Source organism: Meleagris gallopavo, chromosome 12 (assembly GCF_905368555.1).
Source record: "Meleagris gallopavo chromosome 12, MGAL_WU_HG_1.1, whole genome shotgun sequence".
In the NCBI taxonomy this organism is placed as follows: Eukaryota; Metazoa; Chordata; class Aves; order Galliformes; family Phasianidae; genus Meleagris; species Meleagris gallopavo.
In genome coordinates, this window is record NC_139415.1 from 9,364,014 (window position 1) to 9,385,677 (window position 21,664).

At 42.2% G+C, this 21,664-nt stretch overlaps 1 protein-coding gene and 1 long non-coding RNA gene across 6 annotated transcripts in view; both read right to left on the bottom strand.

The window, feature by feature from the left end:
- The window catches only part of LOC116217090 (uncharacterized), a 117,552-nt gene that overhangs the window by 36,036 nt on the left and 59,852 nt on the right, over positions 1–21,664 (bottom strand). For 3 of the 5 annotated variants that reach the window (XR_014885745.1, XR_014885748.1, XR_014885746.1), the window contains 3 exons: positions 19,663–19,761; positions 6,704–6,821; positions 5,319–5,377 (listed from right to left, as the gene is read on the bottom strand). This is a non-coding gene — a long non-coding RNA (uncharacterized LOC116217090). The remainder of the gene's footprint in view (positions 1–5,318; positions 5,378–6,703; positions 6,822–19,662; positions 19,762–21,664) is intronic. The other 2 variants (XR_014885747.1, XR_014885749.1) reach the window with 2 other exon arrangements.
- LOC146543552 (uncharacterized) lies at positions 10,612–13,112 on the bottom strand (the record flags this gene model as incomplete). Its single annotated transcript, XM_085233870.1, has 2 exons — positions 10,612–12,134; positions 13,037–13,112. Coding segments are annotated over 2 exons (1,599 nt in total), but the record flags the coding sequence as incomplete, so codon positions are not given.

Here is a 21,664-nt window from a genome sequence, read left to right on the forward strand (position 1 = left end):
TGTCCTTGCTTGGGTACCATGCTTTTTGAAGGGTCAGGACTGCATAGAATTGCAGAGGCACAGAGGACCTCCAGAAATCACCTACTGCCCTCTCTCTCCCTCCAGAACCAGTGCACTTCTGACACTGTTGACAGATGTTTGTCCAAGCTGTTCAGCAGCGCTATAAGCCAAGCAGAGCTCTTGGTCCTCGACTTTATCTCAATGCCCAAGATAAGTGAGAAATCAGGCATGTTTTCTGTATACACTGACATGTCAAAGAAATTAAAAATGTGATGGATTTTCATATCAGAATGTTGAAGACTAATTACAGCAGTGCTTTCCAGCAAACCAGTGATTGCAGGCTAATTTTCTGTTATGAAACAGAAACCAGGGTTAATGAGGCTAATTGTGTTTACCAGTGTTTCGAACAAAGAGGAAGCCAACTCAATTTTGAAGCGAGTTCTTTGTCAGGAACAAATTGAGGAAAATTGCTACAGTTGTATCAGCATTTCCTAAAATTGCTTAGTATCATGCTTGGGAAACTAACACTACAGAACACAAGCTACTGCTACAGAAAATGAAGCTTATAAGACAGCAACTATGTTGCGTTTCAGATGCGCAACTGTGTGATGAGCAGTGATGACTGAGTTGTTGAAAGCAATGCAACAGAGAGTCATTAATAAAGTGAGTGACCCTCACTCCAGCTCTACTGAGCTATTACAAAGAGAAAAAATTAAGAAATCAAGGTATGCAGCAGTATCTGTTCAGAAAAAAAAAAAATCTTCAAGTTCTATGACTCATCCATGACTGATTAATTAATTATTCAAGCTGGACTAATAAAAAATGAGCCCATTACTGCAAACCAAATTCATAAGCAGCTATAAGTCCTTTAGGAAAATAAATAAAAAGAAGAAACCTCAGTTTAGGCTCTCTCCCTACAAGCTGATAATTCTAATTACTCAGAAGAATTGAGTGACTTCCGTTAGCAAAAGACATATCTGCAGCACAGCACAGGCAGCTGCTGCTGGGGAAGCCTCATCCCTGTCAAACGCACCTCAGCATTAGCACTCCTGCTACCCCGTTCAATCTCCACTGAACTCCCAGCCAGGCCGAACAGTAATGCACTGGGTTTTGCGATGTAACCAACTGGAACTAAAATGCAGCCACATTCATTTGCACTTCAGATTGGAGCCCAAATCAAGCTGGCATGTGCTAGAAAGAATACCAAAGCTTTCAGTTGCAAAATACACTACACAACACCTGTGGTTTGAGCCTACTGCAGCATCCAGGCTGTCCTGTCCCTCTAGGCAACTATGGTAGAAGTGTCCTGGGGTTTCAGGAGTGCACTGGGAGAGATCTGAAGAAAACCCTCATCCATATATTTGTCTGTCCAAAGACAGCTCCTCAGGAGGACAGTAAGCATGAGAAAGGAAATAATAGTATGCCAGACAGCAGAGATAGCAAGCAAGAAAACAGGCAAGTGGGAGAGGTCCTGTGGGGAAATCTGTGGATCTAAGGAAGGAAAGGAATTAATGTAATAATACATCAACACAAGAGAGGATATAAAACAGATGGAAGACAGGGAGAATCTGAAGGCTAGGCTCAAGCAGGATGACATACTGGTCAAAAAAGACAATAAAAATGTGCATTAGTGTTAAGGTCAGTAAAGATCACCAAGCCCTTGGCCTACATTTCCTATCAGAAAATCAGTTCTGGGAGAAAGTGGGTGAGAGGAAGAAAAGGGAGTCTCAAGACAGGAGTGGAGAGCACATTAGCACCTGGCTGGGATCTCAGCAAAAAGCCCATTTGATGTCTTTCAGTTTAAAGTTACAGCCAGCGGCTATCCAGCTCCGGCACACTGCTGATCTGGGGCCTTTTGCAGACTGTAATGTGCTCACTGGAACTGAAGCTTCCCTTTAGAAAAAATGATGTCTGCAGCCCTTCTGGTTTGCCAAGATATAGCCTTCGCTATGTAAATCAATGCTCTGCTGTCTTGTTGAATCTACAGCCTGAGGTATGAACATCTCCCATTCATCTTAATGGGATGTTAACCTCAAAGCCTCATTGTGACTATCTGAATGCTAATACTATATTAAACAAGTTGTTTAACATACAAATGGTGGGCTTAAGTCACTCACATTTGTATAGGAGAACTGGACTGACTTTGATTTTGCAGCAGCTGAGGATCTACAGAAAAATAGTCTGAAGAAAATGACCCCCTGACTTTCCATTCACTGTAGTCATTTTTTAAAAATTATTTTTATTTTGGTTTAGAGTTGCAGGGAGGAATTACTAGCTTCTCCTATTGATCTTCTTCAGGTAGGCAAGTGTTTTTGCTTTCAGAGTTTCTCTCCCCTCTCCCCATGCTGGTGTCAGTACCACCTGGGTTTACAAAGCTTTCAATTCACGTTTATGGGCCGGCCTCTGCCTTCTCTGTTCACATTCTCTGCTCTGTAAGAAGACCTCAGTAAGGACATGGTAGAAAAAGTTCAATAATGAGGCCCAGCAGGACCATCAGAAGGTACGCAGTGCCCTTGGCTCTCGCATGCAGACTAACCCTGCCGCAGCGCAAGCAGAGATGCGATGCCGTGAGGTGTATGCTGGAGCAAGGCAGCGCTCACCTGAAGGGTGGAAGCTCTGGGTTTTCAGAAATAGCTGGCAGCTAGCTGCCAAAGCTCCCACTGTTCAGCTCTCTACAGGCATCAACCGGAAGTTTAGAAACTACTAATATCCTTCTTGCAAAAGTTCTGCAAGCCTCACAGTGAGGCAACCAACATCTCTGGTCCTCCAAGCTCTCCAGTAGCTCTAGCAAATCTTAGGTATGGGTCTTATCCAGAAGTCACGGCCGGGTTCCCACACTTCAGCTTTGAATGTGGATTTCAGTATGGGGCTTACTACCAGAAATGAATACGTATCCATCAAAAAATAGATCAAAAGACAAATGAAATTGCCTGCTCAGATAAAGCTCTTTTCAAAAAGGTACAAGGGGGAGGGGAAGAACAGGCGAGAGGATTTGAAGAAATATCCGTTGAAAGATAAAATAGACAAGATACTGTGATGAAGAAAGTGAACAATGAAACAGAATCTACTTCAGACAGATCAAGTGAAAGGAAATCACGTTACTATTTACAGTAAAGATCACTCGTCTAACATGTATAATTAGAAATTCGCACACACAAAGATAAAAGTGACCAGTGAATGCTGCTGTAATAAAAAATAATACAGCATTGTATATATTGTTTAAAAAAATCTAGCACTCTCCAAAAATAGGAATAATAGGGCTCATTAATAGCGACTTCATCTGAACTAAACAAGTTCCCTTTATTCACATCATCATTTTTCCGAGACTGCCAAAAGAAACCCTCCATATAAGTCATCACAGAGCAGCCCTCCCCCCTCCCCGTCCCACACATCTGTGCCATGCTGAAATTTAGTGGCAGAAAGGACAATGATACTCAAAGAAACCCATTCACATTTCAAAGACTTTCATTTTCTCCTTTGCTTTTGTTACTACATCTGCAAATACAGCACAGCACCTGGGTTTGTGCAAAACCATAGCTGATGACACTTCTACACTCAGTGCACACATATCTTTGGCTACAACAAAAACGCTTGGTGGGCCACTGCAGTATGCAATACAGTGGAGCAGTGAGAAGATGTATTAACACTGCAATAAAAATTTTAAGGCCAAAAGTACATGCTTAGCAAATTCTTTTTCTCAACAAAAGACACACAAGCACACACAAAAACAGGTTTCAGCAACAGATATAAGTGTTTTTCTCTTGATTTCACAGAAGTTTAGTTATAATCTATTATTATCATTTGCAAGCTAGTATATTAAGCAGAGACGCTGTCAGGAAAGGTTGCTATTTTGAACTTGTGATTTGTTAAAGAATCAGATTTTTACATGGACAATAGGGTTCCTACCTACCCAAAGCCCCAGAAGAGTCACCAAAACTTTGTATGTGAAAGTAAGCAAACCTACAATAAGGGATATGATCAGGGTGCAAACATATTATCACAACACAAGAAAATTACAAGTTAGTATGTTATTTACTACTATTTCCAATTTGGACTATCTCATATCCTGTCCCTACTAAGGTACTGTCAAGGATATTCATGACTGCCAATATTGCACCATGTAATCTCTATAGGATAAAATTATTCTGGAAAGCCCATAACCTACTGAGCTGGACTGCTTCTGGTCTCTCTGGACTGTAAGCCTACCAAAAATAGCATGATCTGGAAACCTGCCTCTGAGCAATTGCCCGACTTCCTGTTGTGTTATAAAGGACAATAAATATCGCTACCTTGCACTAGATTTATCCTTATTTTGTCTCTTAGGTGCCTTTTTATGCCACATGGAAACGCATCAAGAGAAAGAAGGAAAAGAAAAGAAAACAGTTCAATGCCGAGTCCATAGTTCTTAGCTTGACTTTACTCCCTATGCGGCTTTGTTTAGTTTGGGTTTTAAACAAGCAGACAAGTGTTTTGCAGATTCAGATATGGGGCAAAGAGACAGATCCCAACACCTCTAAAAAGTCAAGTTAAGAACCTAATTCAAGTCCTACAGGTTTAACTTTTTGGACTTATTACAAAAATAAAGTGCCATTAAGTTTCTTCTACAAAAGGCAATACTTCCTAAACATAAACTTTTTTCTATCCCCCCAAAGTGGTTATTACTAATTGTAAAACAGAGACTAACATAAGACAGGAACTGAAGTCCAAAACCCTCCAAATATTTTATTTATATATTATTTATTACTTATATATTATTTATCTCTTATTAAATATACATTTCAGGTACTTTATCTCATTATTATTATTCACAGCAGCCAGACTAACAAATAATCACCAAATTCACACCTTAAAAAATAAAAAGGAAAAAAGAGAAGAGAGACAGACATCTGAGTGAGCTACAAAACTTGCTGCCTTCTTTAACCAGGGTAGGGGAAGTGCCCGTATTTTCCTAAGCTGTTCACGCATACCATCAATTGTCAGCAATCTTCCTCCACAATAACACTTCATACGTATTTTCTTTACCTCTGAAAATCTATGCACAATTTACGGTCAAGAAGTGATAAGGACAAAGGAAGACAGGCAGTATATGAAGACAGGCATGGCAGTTTTATGTAAGTTTTACAAAACTGAGTAAAAAATACCTGAAGTTGCATATACTCTCCAAGAAATACCATCAATCTAAATAGCAACACATGAAGATAATGGGACTTCTGATTCTGTTCCTGAAGTCAACAACAGTTTTACCACATTATTATGAACAGGACTGGGGCCAACAATTTACTATAGGCACCCCTGAGAGAAGCATTCCCAGCAATTACCTGTAGAGGATGGGCAAAAAAGCTCTAAATAAAGATCTTCCTCTTCCAAGTCACCTGCCCTGAAAAATCAAGTAGAGCAAATTTGCTGGGACAGGAAAAAAGTTCTAAGTCATTAAAATACCTATCTCCAAACAACGGTTAGACTTTCTTTACGTTTTTCGGGTTAGAAAAGAAAAAAGTATACTTAACAGAAACAAATTCAATTGTTATTTCTTTTTCACCATCATACTGAAACATCTCCCCATGTTGGTCTGAATTTATGCATACAATATGGATTTTAAATTAGCATATGATCAGTCACCAAAGATGTCAAGTGCGTTATTAAGATTAGTCAAGTATGAAATACTATGGAGGGAAAAAATATTTCAAAGAAGATGTAAACTGACCTAGTTTCACAGCCCGTTGTTCTGAATTTTGAGGATTTCACTAACGACTGTATTTGTTTCATCTTGTCAGAATGACTTGCAGCTTATGAAATGCATTGATCTACTGGTGAGAATTAATTGTAGAACCCGGTGACTTCTGTCAAAGTAATATACTTACTTAAAACCTTTCTGTTGTATATCTTTGTTGGTGTCTCTAAAATTAAAATTCAAAACTTAACAAAAGTAGATTTCCCTAGGAATCTCAAAGTGTCAGCTGGAACTTTTCTTTCTTCTGGAACAATTCTATCTCATTTTGTATTCTATGCTAAACTCAAGGTCAGTTAACAAAATATATTCTGTGAATAAAAGTATAATTATTGGTGTAATTTGCAGTGCAAATGAAAGAAAATCATTACTGCCTAATTAACAGTACATATGTCAAGAATCCTGTAAGAAAAATAGAAATAAAATAATCATAACTCTAAGATCTGGAAGCTTTTTATCTCCTGCTCTGAACAGAAACCATGCACGCTGTATGTTGCCTAATTTCTTCCATAAATAATTCACTCCAATTTTTAACGATGATTTCTTGCTGAGGAGAACATATTTTTTACTTTAAAGTTTTGTATGATAATTTTTCAATAACATCTTCTCTAGAATGTCTGAAACATTTTTTTTTTAATCCATAATTTTTTCCGGAATATTTCCAAAAAATCTTTAAAATATAATGGAATGCAATTCTTGCAAGGTCAGAGTGTTCCCATGGAAGTCTCAACACAGAGGGTTCACTTCTTGAGTCACTGCTCTACCAGGACTCCCAGATACATCAGTAGGATTGCAGGAACAAGTTTCTGGTTCAGTTCAGGATAACCAAAAGCAAACATTCATTTACTAATTGGTGTTTTGGAGTTGAATAGAATACTGAACAGTTTATTTTGCAGATGCAGGATCAGACACCCAAGCTCCACCTGTCTGCTCTTCTGCAAAGTGATGTATCCTCAGCATGGAGGCTCTACTCACCAACATCTTGATGCCTCACGCAGAGCTCCAGACCACAGTAGTGCTGCACCCAGCTATGAGGGGACCACACATGCATCAAGGGAGCATCTTTCCAAGTTAAGGCAGCCAAAATCAGTGGCTGTTGTCACGGAGTTAACGAGATCAATCTACACCCGTGACAGGGGGCGGTAGGCCCCTGCCCTCCCCTTCCCAGCCCACAAAATGGGAAGGAAGGGAGGATAACAAAAAAAACAGCGGCAACAATCTATGGAGGAAAACTTATTTTACTAATTATGATATCGGAATGCAAGATAACACAATATAATACAATCTGATTGAAATTGAGACTAATAAATCAAATAAAACAGGAGAGAGAGAGAGAGGGAGAGTTCCCGATACCGATTCAAACCTGAAAAGCTTGGAACGGCCAGGAAAGCACCCTCCAGCACCCACTGCCAGGCAGTAAGAGACCGCCCCACCCGGAAGGGTCAGATCCCATGACTTCTGTAACGTATGGGGATAGGTGCCTGGAATTGGAGCATTAACACTTTAACTCCCAGTATACTACATGATGTATTGATGCGGAATACTGAGAACCAAACCAAAACAAAAAAAAAAATATAAAACCATGACATTCCACCCCTTATTCTACATCACTACATCATGCTTAATTTATATACATATATAAGCGAAAAAGATGATTAAAATGCATTACACACACGTCTATATACATATACATAGAATTATCGACTGCACTCCCCCAGCATCAAGTTTCCTTGTGGTACACATTGAACATCCCCGTTTTTTTGCATTACCCACCAAGTGGTCCCAGGTCCCTGGGCAAAAACAGTACCACGGAGTGGGTTGCCCTTTCCAGAAGCTGGAAGAACCCAAACTGCTTTTCCCAACATGTTCTTTACATGTACAACAGGGACTTTATCTCCGTCTACAGTAAGTAGGGAGCTGGATTGGGTAGGACCATCACGATTGATAGATCCTCTGGTATTGACTAACCAGGTGGCTTCTGCCAAATGCTTTTCCCAGTGTTTAAATGTACCGCCTCCCATTGCTTTCAGCATAGTTTTTAACAACCCATTGTATCGTTCAATTTTACCAGAGGCTGGTGCATGGTAGGGAATATGGTAAATCCACTCAATGCCATGATCTTTGGCCCAAGTATTTACAAGAGAATTTTTAAAATGAGTCCCATTATCTGACTCAATTCTTTCTGGGGTACCATGTCGCCACAGGACTTGTTTCTCAAGACCTAATATGGTATTTCGGGCGGTAGCATGGGGTACTGCATAGGTTTCAAGCCACCCAGTTGTTGCCTCCACCATAGTAAGCACATAACATTTACCACTGCGAGATCGTGGCAAGGTGATATAATCAACCTGCCATGCCTCTCCGTATTTATACTTTAGCCATCGCCCTTCCCCCCAGTGTGGTTTCATCCTTTTGGCTTGTTTGATTATGGCACATGTTTCACAATCATGAATAACCTGTGCAATAGCGTCCATAGTTAAGTCCACCCCTCGGTCTCTAGCCCATTTATGTGTCGCATCTCTCCCTTGGTGACCCGAGGTCTCATGGGCCCATCGAGCTAAAAATAATTCACCCTTGTTCTGCCAGTCCAGGTCTATTTGGGCCACCTCAATTCTGGCAGCTTGGTCTACCTGATGGTTATTTTGCTGTTCTTCTGTAGCCCGACTCTTGGGCACATGAGCATCCACATGGCGCACCTTTACAACCATATTCTTTGTTCGGGCGGCAATATCTTTCCACAATTCAGCAGCCCAAATAGGTTTACTCTTTCTTTGCCAGTTATTTTGCTCCCACTGCTGTAACCATCCCCATAGAGCATTTGCCACCATCCATGAGTCAGTGTAAAGATAAAGCATTGGCCACCTCTCCCGTTCAGCAACATCCAAGGCCAGCTGGACAGCCTTTACCTCTGCAAATTGGCTCGATTCTCCTTTTCCTTCAGTGGCCTCTGCAACTTGTCGTGTGGGGCTCCACACAGCGGCTTTCCATCTGCGATGCTTTCCCACAATACGACATGATCCATCTGTGAACAGAGCATATTTCTTTTCATTTTCTGGTAGTTCATTGTATGGTGGGGCCTCTTTTGCACGTGCTACTTCTTCTCCTGGTGATGTTCCAAACTTTTTGCCTTCAGGCCAGTCCATGATCACCTCTAGGATTCCTGGACGGTTGAGATTCCCCATCCGCGCTCGCTGCGTAATCAGCGCAATCCACTTACTCCAAGTGGCATCGGTAGCATGATGGGTGGAGGAACCCTTTCCCTTAAACATCCAGTTCAGCACTGGCAGTCGAGGTGCCAGAAGAAGCTGCGTTTCAGTACCGATTACTTCAGAAGCAGCCCGAACCCCCTCATACGCGGCTAAGATCTCCTTTTCAGTTGGAGTGTAGCCCTCTTCTGACCCCCTGTAAGCTCGACTCCAGAATCCCAGGGGTCGGCCTCGGGTCTCTCCTGAGGCTCTCTGCCACAAACTCCAAGTGGGACCTTTCTCTCCAGCAGCAGTGTAGAGGATGTTCTTTATACCCTGTCCCATTCGTACTGGCCCTAGGGCCACGGCACGGGCTATTTCCTGTTTAATCTGTTCAAAAGCCTGCTGCTGCTCCGGGCCCCATGTAAACTCATTCTTCATTCGCGTCACATGATAAAGGGGACTTACAATGAGGCTGTAGTTTGGAACATGCATTCTCCAAAAACCCACTACGCCCAGGAACGATTGTGTCTCTTTCTTATTAGTGGGTGGAGACATGGCACTGATTTTGTCAATCACATCTGTTGGGATGTGACGACGGCCATCTTGCCACTTTATACCTAGGAACTGAATCTCCTGAGCAGGTCCTTTCACTTTGCTCCGCTTAATAGCAAAACCAGCACACAGAAGAATTTGGATTATTCGCTCTCCTTTCGTGAAGACTTCTTCTGCTGTATCGCCCCACACAACGATATCATCAATGTACTGCAGGTGCTCAGGAGCACTGCCTTGTTCCAATACAGTTTGGATCAACCCATGGCAAATGGTTGGGCTGTGTTTCCACCCCTGGGGCAAACGGTTCCAAGTATACTGAACGCCCCTCCATGTGAAAGCAAACTGTGGCCTACATTCTTTGGCCAAAGGAATGGAAAAGAAGGCATTAGCAATGTCAATGGTGGCATACCATTTGGCTGCCTTTGACTCTAGTTCATATTGGAGCTCTAACATGTCCGGCACAGCAGCACTCAGTGGGGGTGTGACTTCATTCAGGCCACGGTAGTCCACCGTCAGTCTCCATTCTCCACTGGCTTTACGTACTGGCCATATGGGGCTGTTAAAGGGTGAGTGAGTTTTGCTGATCACTCCCTGATCCTCTAGTTGACGAATCAACTTATGAATGGGGAGCAAGGAATCCCTATTGGTGCGGTACTGCCGTCTGTGCACCGTTTTTGTGGCAATCGGTACCTGTTGCTCTTTTACTTGCAGCAACCCCACAACAGACGGATCTTCTGATAGGCCAGGTAAAACAGACAGCTGCTTAATGTTGTCTGTGTCCACAGCAGCTATCCCAAAGGCCCACCGATACCCCTTAGGATCCTTGAAATGCCCCCTTCTGAGGTAATCGATACCTAGTATACATGGAGCCCCTGGGCCAGTTACAATAGGATGTTTTTGCCAGTCCTTACCAGTGAGGCTTATCTCAGCCTCCAACACAGTCAATTCTTGAGAGCCTCCAGTCACCCCGGAAATATGGATTGATTCTGTCCCTTCATGACTCGAGGGCATCAGAGTGCACTGTGCACCAGTATCCACCAGTGCCTTATATTTCAGTGGTTCTGACGTGCCAGGCCATCGAATCCACACAGTCCAATATACTCGATTATCCCTTTCCCCCCCCTGGCTGAAGGCAGGGCCTCTCTATTCATTACCTGTGATAAGTGGAGCAACTGCACTGGTGATTGATCTGCTTTGTAATTCTTTCACCCGTGCTCGTAGTACAGGAGTAGCTTGGTCGTGCCATTTTCTCATGTCTTCTCCATGGTCACGTAGGTAACGCCACAAGGCAATTCGCGATGTATTGTTCCTCACTGGAGCCGGAAAGCGTTTGCTTTTAATAGCTGAGATTTTTGATGGTGCCCATGAGTAGGGAGGTTCATCGTCGTTAGTTAGGATTCGCATTAGTTTGATCAGCTCCTTCAGTAGACTCTTTTGATTATCCTGATCTTCACTGGGCGCTTCTGATACTGGCACAGGTTTGTCACGATTAATCAGTTGAGATATTTGCTCCTGCATTTCATTCAGTTGGTTCGTTACTTGTGAGATGGCAGCAATGGAAGCGTGAGTTGGGGGTAGCTGTTGTTCGTAGTTTTGGAGCGTAAGAATCAATTCAAAAACTAAGGGTATTCTCTCTTGTTCCCGGTATCTGTCATTAGCTGACAGTAGTGTACCGGCATATCTGTCTGGTGCTGTTGTTATGAGTCTCTGCCATATCTCAGGCGTCGTCCTCACTCTCTCAGGATCGCGTTCTTGTCGTGGGTGGTTAGGAACAAAGTTAGGGTCGAACAGCATTTCCACCACAGCCATTTCCCTCAAGTACTGGATACCCTTTTCAACTGTATCCCATCTTTTCATCACAGGCTTCAAGCCGTCTTTGAAGCGATACCTTTCTTTCACGGCTATTAACACTCGTTCCCAAAGGGAGGCAGACTCATCCAAACATCGACCAATTCCTCGGTCAATAGCTGGGTCTCTGGCAATGGCTCCTAGTTGGCGAGCTTCATTACCATCTAGAAACAAGCTATTGGCCCCACGGTCCCAACAACGAACCAACCAGGAAACAATAGTTTCATTCGGGCCCCGTGTGAACTCCTTTCTTGAACCTTGGATTTCAGTCATCTTCAGGGGCCGACGAATAGTAATAAGGATGTCCTCATCATCAGTCTCTTCTGCATGTCTCTTAGTTTTTCCTTTTGCTTTTCGCGATGGTGGTGGTTCTGAGGAGGGCCCCTCGCCTGGATCTTCCTCCTCCTCCTCCTCCGCTTCTTCTTTTTTCCGTTCTAGACGCGTGGACACTCGTTTCCATTTCTTGCCTTCCACAGGAGCAACTGATATTGTTACTGGTGTCTCTTGTAACTGATCAGATTTGACTTGGAGATTCTCCACTTTGGCCTGAACCTCAGCTCGGAAACTCTCTCTCTCCAGAATAGTATTATATAGGGCGCGGTAAGCACAAGCCAAACCCCAAATAAGTTGTACCTCCTTAGAGTTATGTAAGCCGCGCTGTCCCTGACTCAAATACTGACTTAGTTTCTCAGGATCCCACAGATGTTCAAGTGTAAAATCCCATGACACTGCGGGTCCCCTTGCTTTTAAGATCTTTCCTAAACCTCTCCATATTCCCTGCCAGTCAGCACTCTCTGGTTCTGGAGGAGACTCCTTCCCTTTGTAAAGGAATATAATCACAATCCAGGAAAGCAATAGCGCGCCCATGAGTATTAATTCAGAATTCGAAAACCGTCTGACAAACCGATAAGGAAGCCTGGAGACTGGTCTGAACGTTGTGCTGTTTGTAAAATTAGCCATTCCATCTGGGATGTGAATGTCAAAATTCAGACCATACCACATTGCATACAGGTACCATGCAGGTGTCTCCGTCAATGCCCTTAAGTAGTTATATATGAACATAATTCCACAACAGGTAATTATGGCCTTGACAATTTGCCAATAGGTTGAGAGTAACATGACGGTTTGTAAGCCTTTACTCAACACCCCCACAATGAAAAGTGGGTTCATTGCTGGTGTCTATTAAAACAGGGGTTAATGAATTGAAACTGACAAGAAGAAGGAGGAAAAAGGAAAAAAAAAAAAGAAAAAGGCACTACCCAGACTGAGCAGTGCTCAAAGTTTACAAATATCCCAGAACACTGGCAGCACGCCTAGTCTTTCAAGGTCAAGTTTTCCAGCACAGAAACCTAAACTACTGATAATGCTCCCTAACGAAGCTCTCTAAGAGCAGAGAGAGAGATTCGTTCTAAAAGCTAAGAAATAGAACTATGCCCGCATTCTCCACCAAAATCTGTCACGGAGTTAACGAGATCAATCTACACCCGTGACAGGGGGCGGTAGGCCCCTGCCCTCCCCTTCCCAGCCCACAAAATGGGAAGGAAGGGAGGATAACAAAAAAAACAGCGGCAACAATCTATGGAGGAAAACTTATTTTACTAATTATGATATCGGAATGCAAGATAACACAATATAATACAATCTGATTGAAATTGAGACTAATAAATCAAATAAAACAGGAGAGAGAGAGAGAGGGAGAGTTCCCGATACCGATTCAAACCTGAAAAGCTTGGAACGGCCAGGAAAGCACCCTCCAGCACCCACTGCCAGGCAGTAAGAGACCGCCCCACCCGGAAGGGTCAGATCCCATGACTTCTGTAACGTATGGGGATAGGTGCCTGGAATTGGAGCATTAACACTTTAACTCCCAGTATACTACATGATGTATTGATGCGGAATACTGAGAACCAAACCAAAACAAAAAAAAAAATATAAAACCATGACAGCTGTTTCAAAACAAAAGCAACAAAAAATATCACAGCTGTAAAATAGCGACACAAAGGGTAGTACAAGCTCTGGTAAAGAAATACGTTCTGTCAGTAATTCCAAGGAGAGTGTATTCAGGGTAAAATATACAAGTCTCATCAGTTCACAGGTTCTGTCCTCAAATTGATATACTTAAAAAAGAAAGCAACAAAAATTTTAAAAAGTGTATTGTTTTCAAGTACAGAAAAATAATTATACAGCTGATATGACAAATTCACACAAAGGGTGGTGCAGCACTGGAACAGGTTGCCCAAAGAGGCTGTGGATGCCCCATCCCTGCAGGCATTCAAGGTCAGGCTGGATGTGGCTCTGGGCAGCCTGGTCTGGTGGTTGGTGACCCTGCACATAGCAGGGGGTTGGAACTAGATGATCTTTGAGGTCCTTTTCAACCCAGGCCATTCTATGATTCTATGAATTTCTCAGAAATAGAATTTATTTAAAGAAAAAGAAAGTTTTATTTCAACCATCAGAGATGTTTATATGTATACACATACCACCCTAACAAACAACACGGAGTTCCAGACTAAGTTAGTCTAGTAAAACTCAGCTCAGAAAAGGATATCACTGAGACCTTATCACTCTCTACAACTTCCTGATAGGAGGCTGTAGAAAGGTAGAGATCAGCCTCTTTTCCCAGGCAGCAGTGATAGGACAAAAGGCAATGGCCTTAAGTTGCAACAGGGGAGGTTCAGGTTGGATATTAGGAACAATTTCTTAAACAGAGTGGTGATGCACTGGCACAGGCTGCCCAGGGGGTGGTAGAGTCACCATCCCCGGAGGTGTTCAAGGAAAGGGTAAATGTGGCACTGGGGGGACATGGTTGGTGGACATGGTTGGTGGGCATGGTGGGGATGAGCTGATGGTTGAACTAGATGATCTTAGTGGTCTTTTCCAATCTTAATGACTCTTTGATTACTAAGTTAAAGTGGAAGCATATCAAGCAGGTGACACCCAAGATAATTTATTCCCACAAGTGTATGTGTTAGTTAAGGTTTGCTTTGCTACCATGTGTTGCACGGACACCACAGATCCCAAGTACCCTGAGGACTTGGAACATTACTTCCAATTTCCCTGTAGGTAAATGTTCAGAGATTTTTTAGGTTCCCAATTCAACACAGTCAAAAGCTTTATTATTCAGAGAGACTATGAAGAAACCAGGAACAACAGAAAGCACAATAAAACCACCAGTTCTGAAACAAAAGGACATTTAAGCACCTCCACCCAACACTACCATTCCAGATGTAATAGGCCACGAAGCAGGAGAGAGAGCAGATTAAGGGAACCGACAGGCCTGAAGAGGCAATACTCCCCAGATATGAAGTCATAGGGTGGCTCTGGATCATTAAAGCCTTGTCTAGAGATATTGAACTCTTCAGAGGACAGACACAGCACTGGGAATAATTAACTGCATTAACATTCACTACACTGCCAAGCATTGTTCATCTCCTGGTAAAATGAACTTTGTTTTTTGCCTTGATTAGCAGCCACAATCAAGGAAAACAAGTCTGAAATTTGCAGACAATTTTCATGCTTGAGGAGAGAGCACTGTCTTATTCTGCAGCACAAGTGCTGTATTATCCTTCACTTCTACAGAAGAAGATGTCAGTACGAGACACACTATATGTGACAATTTAAATGCATGCCCTAAGGCTTAAAAGCAGCACAGTGCCAAAGTCGAGTGATCCTCGCAATCACAGACAGGCTGACCTCAGCTGCAAGGCTCAGAAAATAGATGACATTTCCTAAATTCTGAGTGGGACAAGGCCTCTTTAGAAAAGATCCTGGGAAAAAACTCACTTTCATTTTTTCAAGAAAAAAATTGCATGTCTATTACTAAAGTTCTCAAAAGCCTGAAAGGAAACAAAATTTTGTTGCCTAAAATCAGTTGTTTTTCTTTGAATAAAAATAACATTTTTTTAACAATTTTTTGAACTGTTTCTGTTTGAACAAGGTATAACGCATGAGAATTGTCAGTGGCATGCTCAGATAACACGGGGCAGAGCAAGCACAGAAGTCAACTGCAAAGCACCATTCAGCCCTCTCCAACGGGATCTGGGAGCAGGGACATCACCTGAGTGAGGTAGGGGTGATCATTACTGATGTTCCTGATGAACTCCCTGTGATTCCAGTAGAAGTTGGGTTGCAGTCATACTTGAGAACAGAGGGCTGAAGCCCCTCAACAGCACCATCCCAGCAGATGGAGCTCAGCACTGTGGTACTGGTGGAAAAGGCCATGCCTTTTCCATGCAAAGCCCTCCAAGCTTTGCCAGCCAACCACATCATGCTGTCAGACATCTGTAGTCAAATACTGCTCATATTGCTTTGCAGTTTGAATGGAACTTGGATCAACGTTTCCCTATATTTTCCTCACATTTGTAATTGCGTGCACCTCAAAAAAGAAATCAGTACCTACCCACATTACTTCTGTTAAAAGCCATACCATTGCTACCAAGGGGCCAGTGAGTGTGCTGACACCTGAATACTGCGGCAGTTCCCACCACATGCTGGCTTTTTGCAAGCTTTAGAACAGGGATTTGCAAGTGCCTCTAAGGCATATGATCTGGGGTCAGCAAAAAGAAACTTTACTATCATAGACCTGCTGCTGTTGGCTCCTCATCTTTGAAACGTGTACAACATGGGGAAGGGCTCTTTGCCTTGAAAACAACAGCTTCGGATACAAAACATACAAATATGTACAGGTCTCTGTACATAATTCAACACAGAGAAGAAATAATTTAGAGTCCACAAGACCTTCGATAGGTCTTAGAGCAGGGTTTGGAAATCAGAGCTCAGCAGCTGGAGCTTTCTGATTGCATTCTGTTTTGTCTACCCCCAGAGCATTTTTCACACACATGCCTATCTCACTGCCGGCACTAATGTGCAATTCTGCATTCTGCAGGTTCTGCCCATGCAAGCTTCTGCCCTGGACTACGCTTGTCCTTGGCTGCGCAGCTATGCAAAATGCATATTAGTGGGAGCTCAGTCCTACAAAGTGCAGCAATGCAGTAAAGCCAAAGTGCTCAGCACCTTCCAGAAGACAGGCATTACTATTCCATTATTTTAAGACACTGCTGCCAACAGGCTTGGCCATTTCCACGGGCATGCGTGTCAGCTACTCGAGACAAATGGGCTGCCTGCTCTGCATTCCTTCTGTTCTCGCCAGCCTCTGTCTATCATCTGTTTTCCATTTCATTCCTTTACCTCTCATTCTTTAGAAGTATCTGTGGGGCTGAAAAGTATCCACTAGCTTCTTGGTCTCTGCTGCTGGAATCAGAGTGTTTCTGTTATGTTCCAGGGAGCCGGCCAGAAACAGCCAGCCAGAGATCATCAAGCCGAGAGGTGGGGTTTTACAAGGTTCCTAGGCTTTTTTTTTCTAATAATCTCTTCCTTTTGCCTCAAGATTTTCCAGGAGAACCCAAAGCTGTGGGCCTGGCTGTGACGTGCGCTCCTGGTCAGGTCTCAGTGGTCACAGATGCTGTGAATCACTGAGCTGGGAATGACTCCTTCCTTCCTGCACGCACCGTTGCTCTGAATTCTGATAAGAAATTCAATTGATTTTAATTAAAATAGTGCAAACTCCTGCATGACGCTCTCAATTTAGTCTAAGAATAGTTTATTTAGATTTACTTTACACTTGTGCCTAATTGATTAAACCCAAATAAGCCATTTTCATGCTAGAGTCGGTGCACAGGTTTAACTAACCCAGAGCCAGTTTGTCCTTCCCAATGTGTGCAATAACAAAGAGCACACGAAGGCACGCAGTGAGTATTCGCTTGGACTGTGAAACACAACATTAATCTGTCACCCCCTGACCCTGTGCTGTATTGCCAATACGTCAAACATCTTCACTCTGCTTAGCCCAAGCACATTCCTTGCACTGTGCTCTTTGTCAATAACCGTTCAAATATTTCTCTGCCAGTAAAAGTCACTGCATTTTCCTGCCTCCTCCAGCATCAGCAGAGTTTCTTAGCCCTTCATGAAAATTCAAATGAAAAATATCGACAAGTTTTCCTTGTTTTTAAGCACACACAAACAACCCCTTCTGCTTTTTTCCCATCTTTGCAAAGGCAATGCAGTGCCTGTAAATTTTTAATTCCACCTTCATGTTTGAGTCAGACTTGAAAAACTGAGAACCTGTTTTTATGTGGGCTTTAGGAAAATGATTTTGGAGCATCTCGAGAACAGCTTAGCTGAATTTCTGCAGACATACGCGTTAACTGTTTTATGGAGACCTTGGGATCCTTCAGGACTGAAGATGCTCTCACATGGGCAATAATTTATAATCATTGGCAAAACACACACACAAACACAAAACTGACAGAAAGGATCTGTTATCTGTAAGACAGGACACTGCCCACTTCTGAAGCTCAGCCCCTCACCAGTGCTCCTCAGTACACCGTACTACCTCCTAACAAAGCTAAAAAGCTAACCTGGGCCAGGAGGAAGATGTCTTTAGAAACAGTCATCATGTGCTGCCTTTGCAGCAAAGCCCTGGCAGGACCAAACCTGGAACCCCGCATAAGAGGTGCCCGAGCAACAACCAGGCTGCTATGGCAGGTGCCCCTGGGCAGCTGTGTTACCACCTGCAAACATTAGAAATTGAATTTTTAAAAAAGGAAGAAGAGTAAAGTATTTGGGAAGGTTTTTACTGGGTCTTTTGATATTTTTGTTGTTTGGAGAAGGCAGAGAGAACATGCAGGAAAAGAGAAGAGTGCAATGAAACTCACTAGCTATAGGCTCTTCCAAATGCAGTCAGTTATTTCTGGAACATTCTTTCAGAGACATTTGGGTTTACTGCTGTTCTAGACCCAGTCCCACAGCAGATGTCTACAAAGTCTTGCTGACTTCAGCAACACATAGCTGTTGTTAGACTATGTTCTGGGACAAAGGCTCTACTGAATTATTTGCTCTACTGTCATACATATATAATGATTTCTAAATCAAGATTTTTGGTTTCACAAAGGATTTGCAATTGTAGAGACATTAATTTCCTCAAACCTTTAACACTCCCCTTGTAAATGGACAACTACTGAACTTTTTCCATAGTTTCTAATCCTGCTCTTACAGAGTACTCATGAAGAGAACAAACTGGTGAGAGAAGAGGCATGAGCTACATTTCCCCTGAACTTTTATATGAGCTTCCTTGACTCCAGCATCCTATTTCTCTCAAGATGCTCCTTTTTGTCCTTTTGCACACATTCACCAGATAGAAAACACATCACAGCAGCTCCAGTGGCTCTGCCTCACATGCTGCCCTGGAATACCTTCTGACTGGCCATGATTTATCTGGCTGGTCAGAGGTTACAGTACACAGAAATGCAATTTCTTCCTTGCACCCTCTCTATCCTTCTTTGGCAACTCCAGGTGTCATCAACAATCTGCTACATGCCATTTCATGGCCTTTCTTCCAGTATTTTATTCAAGTGATATCCCTTTTGCGGTGCAGTGCTGCCTAGGAAATGCTAGAGCTCTTTTCTCTATATATATTTAATTAACTGATTTATGTACTAAAGAGTTAAAGATCCATCCACAATAGCTATGTCCTTGCAACGCTGTCAGCACATTGCCTCAGTTGACACTGAAAGAAAATGTCTATTCATTCTTGACTGCATTCAGATCTTGGACAGTGATCCTGTCTGGAAATTATTGTTCAGAATTACTTGGTTTCTTCATTCTTTCTCAATTTCAAGTTACATTAAATATGTTAAAGGCTTTGCATTAAGATTTTGAGTTCAGTGCTTTGATGACCCCTTGTGCCTGGCAACTGATGATCTCAAAGTCCACTTAATTCTGCCAAAATAAATGAATTTGCCCATCTCCTGACTTTGTTCTAAATAGAATGCAGGAAATCTGTATGACTAAATGAGTCTCTACTTTCTTTGCATATATGTTGCTACATTGCTTAATCACATCAGGTTTGTTTGTTTTTTAATCAAGGTCCCATGCTACCTTAGTGAAGCGCTCAGATGGCACCATTAGCCACCTCTGGCTGCCTGCCTGCTGGTTAACCCTGGCTAGGGGAAAGTTTGCCACTTTCCAGAGTCCAGTCCAGAGTGAGAGACAACACATATAATTTACTTTCTTTTTAATTACCTGTTTAGTATATTGGCAGTGACAAGGACAAATTACCAATTTGTACTTCATCTTACTAGTCAACGGCCATACTACTTTTTCTACTATGAACTTCCACAAATATTTCTATCAGCAGCCTGCAGTTTTAATGATTAAAAGAGATAGTGAAAGCTAAGTGGACATAAAACATAGAGTAGCTTTCATTAAACAATGTTAATTAAGAATGACTTGAGAATTTGCAGATTATATAGAGGAAAGTTTCACCCACAAACACTGCTACTTCATTACCTGTGATCTCAACCTGTGCTCCTTGAGGTAATGGGAATTTTAAGTTATCTCCAACGTGAACACAGTGGGTCTCAGTGCAGCCAGGAATGCAGCACAGACCTAGGATAAACAGGACGGTTCAGAGTAAGAAAAGTCTTTACTAGATAAAGCTTCCATCCATTTCTCCTAATAGGTGCCCTAAGATCCCCAAAGCCTGATGTATTCAAGACTTACAGAACTCAAAAGTTTTATCTGCTCAGGTGCCTTTTTTTTTTTTTTTTTTTTTTTTGAGTCCTTTATTCCTATATTTGAAATTAAAAAAATATTTGAAATAAAAAAAGTTTGATTATCATCTGCAGCACATTTTTATGCCAACATCCATCAAATTAGGCCACTAGGTACACTGTTTGCTCGCTTTGAAAATGTTTCCAGCTTGAGTTGCCTGGTACTTTTATCAAAGCAGATTCAAAATTAAATCTTCAGAAAGCTAATTTCTGATCACCAAGAGGTGAAAATATTGGCCTAACAGAAGTCAAGAATAGTATTCCCTGTCCGTTAGAGCTAGCTGAGTAAAAATGAATGTGGAATAAAGAAGTGATCCAGCCCATGATCCCATTTAAGAACATGATCCTGTTATAGGAGCACATGATGGAGGGAATAAAAACACTGAGCACTGCAAACCCACTAAAGAAATGATGACAGACAATTTTAGCACCAAATATTACTTTTAAAAAGATTTAAATTAAAGCAATCTCAAAACTTTGCAGACATGCTTTACTTTGACATGTATTTTATATAGTAACTTCCAAGACCACAAACAGAATTTTCTCTAAGTCTGTCTAGGAAAAATAAGGAGACATCAACCAACATAGCACTGGGCACTGTTTTACAGTGGATCAAGAGATGCAGGAAAGTGAACGCAGGAGATCTTACATAAAATGATTAACTTCATGAGGCCCAACATTTACGTTAATTGCTTTACCTAGACAAATACCAACAAATATTTTCAGCAATATCTTCAATGACAGATCTTCACAGACATGCATATAATCAGCTTTCTATACCAAAAATTCCAAAGACTGCAATGAATTGACACCCAGTGCTCCCACTGCATGCTCACACTTCTATCCCAGTTATTGAGGTGTCAGTAGGGATAGTCACTGCTAGCAGATCAGCTGCAGACCCATATTAAGCTGATTAGCATCTTTTACTAACTCTCACAGAAACACTTGTCTAGCATTTGCCCCACTTCTGGCTCTCAGTTGGTTTTGGTTGTTAGCTTGGACACATGCAGCTCAGACTGCCTGAGGAACAGGGGGCAGATCCATACAATACACTCTTCAAAAGCTTTGCTATGTTCACAGATAATAACTCGAGATTAACATTAAGCACATGATACGTTGGCTCACGTTACATTACTTCAACTGTAGATGTCACATTATGTCAGCCAAGGTCAACATTCAGTGTGACATGATATGATCTAACACGATGCAGGGTTATTGCCTCCTGTGTTAGGAATCTCAGGCTAAGAAACAGAAATAGAACAAGCAGATGCACATAAGAGATCACTTCGTAATACTCCTGGGAAAAAGAATCATTATTGAATGCACTGCAAATTTTGCCCTGTATGCTTCTTACTGGATTCACTTGGGCCTCCGAAGTACCATGATATGTCTCTCTCTTTTTCCCTTTTTTTTTCTTCGGTGCTTGGATCTCACCACATGAAGAATTTCAACTAATTCAGTGGACTGCATGAGCTGTGATCACTAGGAGTACTTTCTGCTCTCCTAGACTTCAGTGACCTCTGTTTCATGAATAACATGAGTGACAGCACTGGCGGTCCCAGAGGAGCACTGAGCGATGTGTAGTTTCTGGCCTGCAGAGTGACAAGCCATAGGAAAGAAATATTTAGCTGCTGTACCAGGCTCAATGTGTATCAGAAGAGGATAAAACTTTAAAAGGACTGATAAGTCTTTCAGAGGTTTTAGCTTGCTTTCACACACTGCATAGCTTCCAAGTTGCA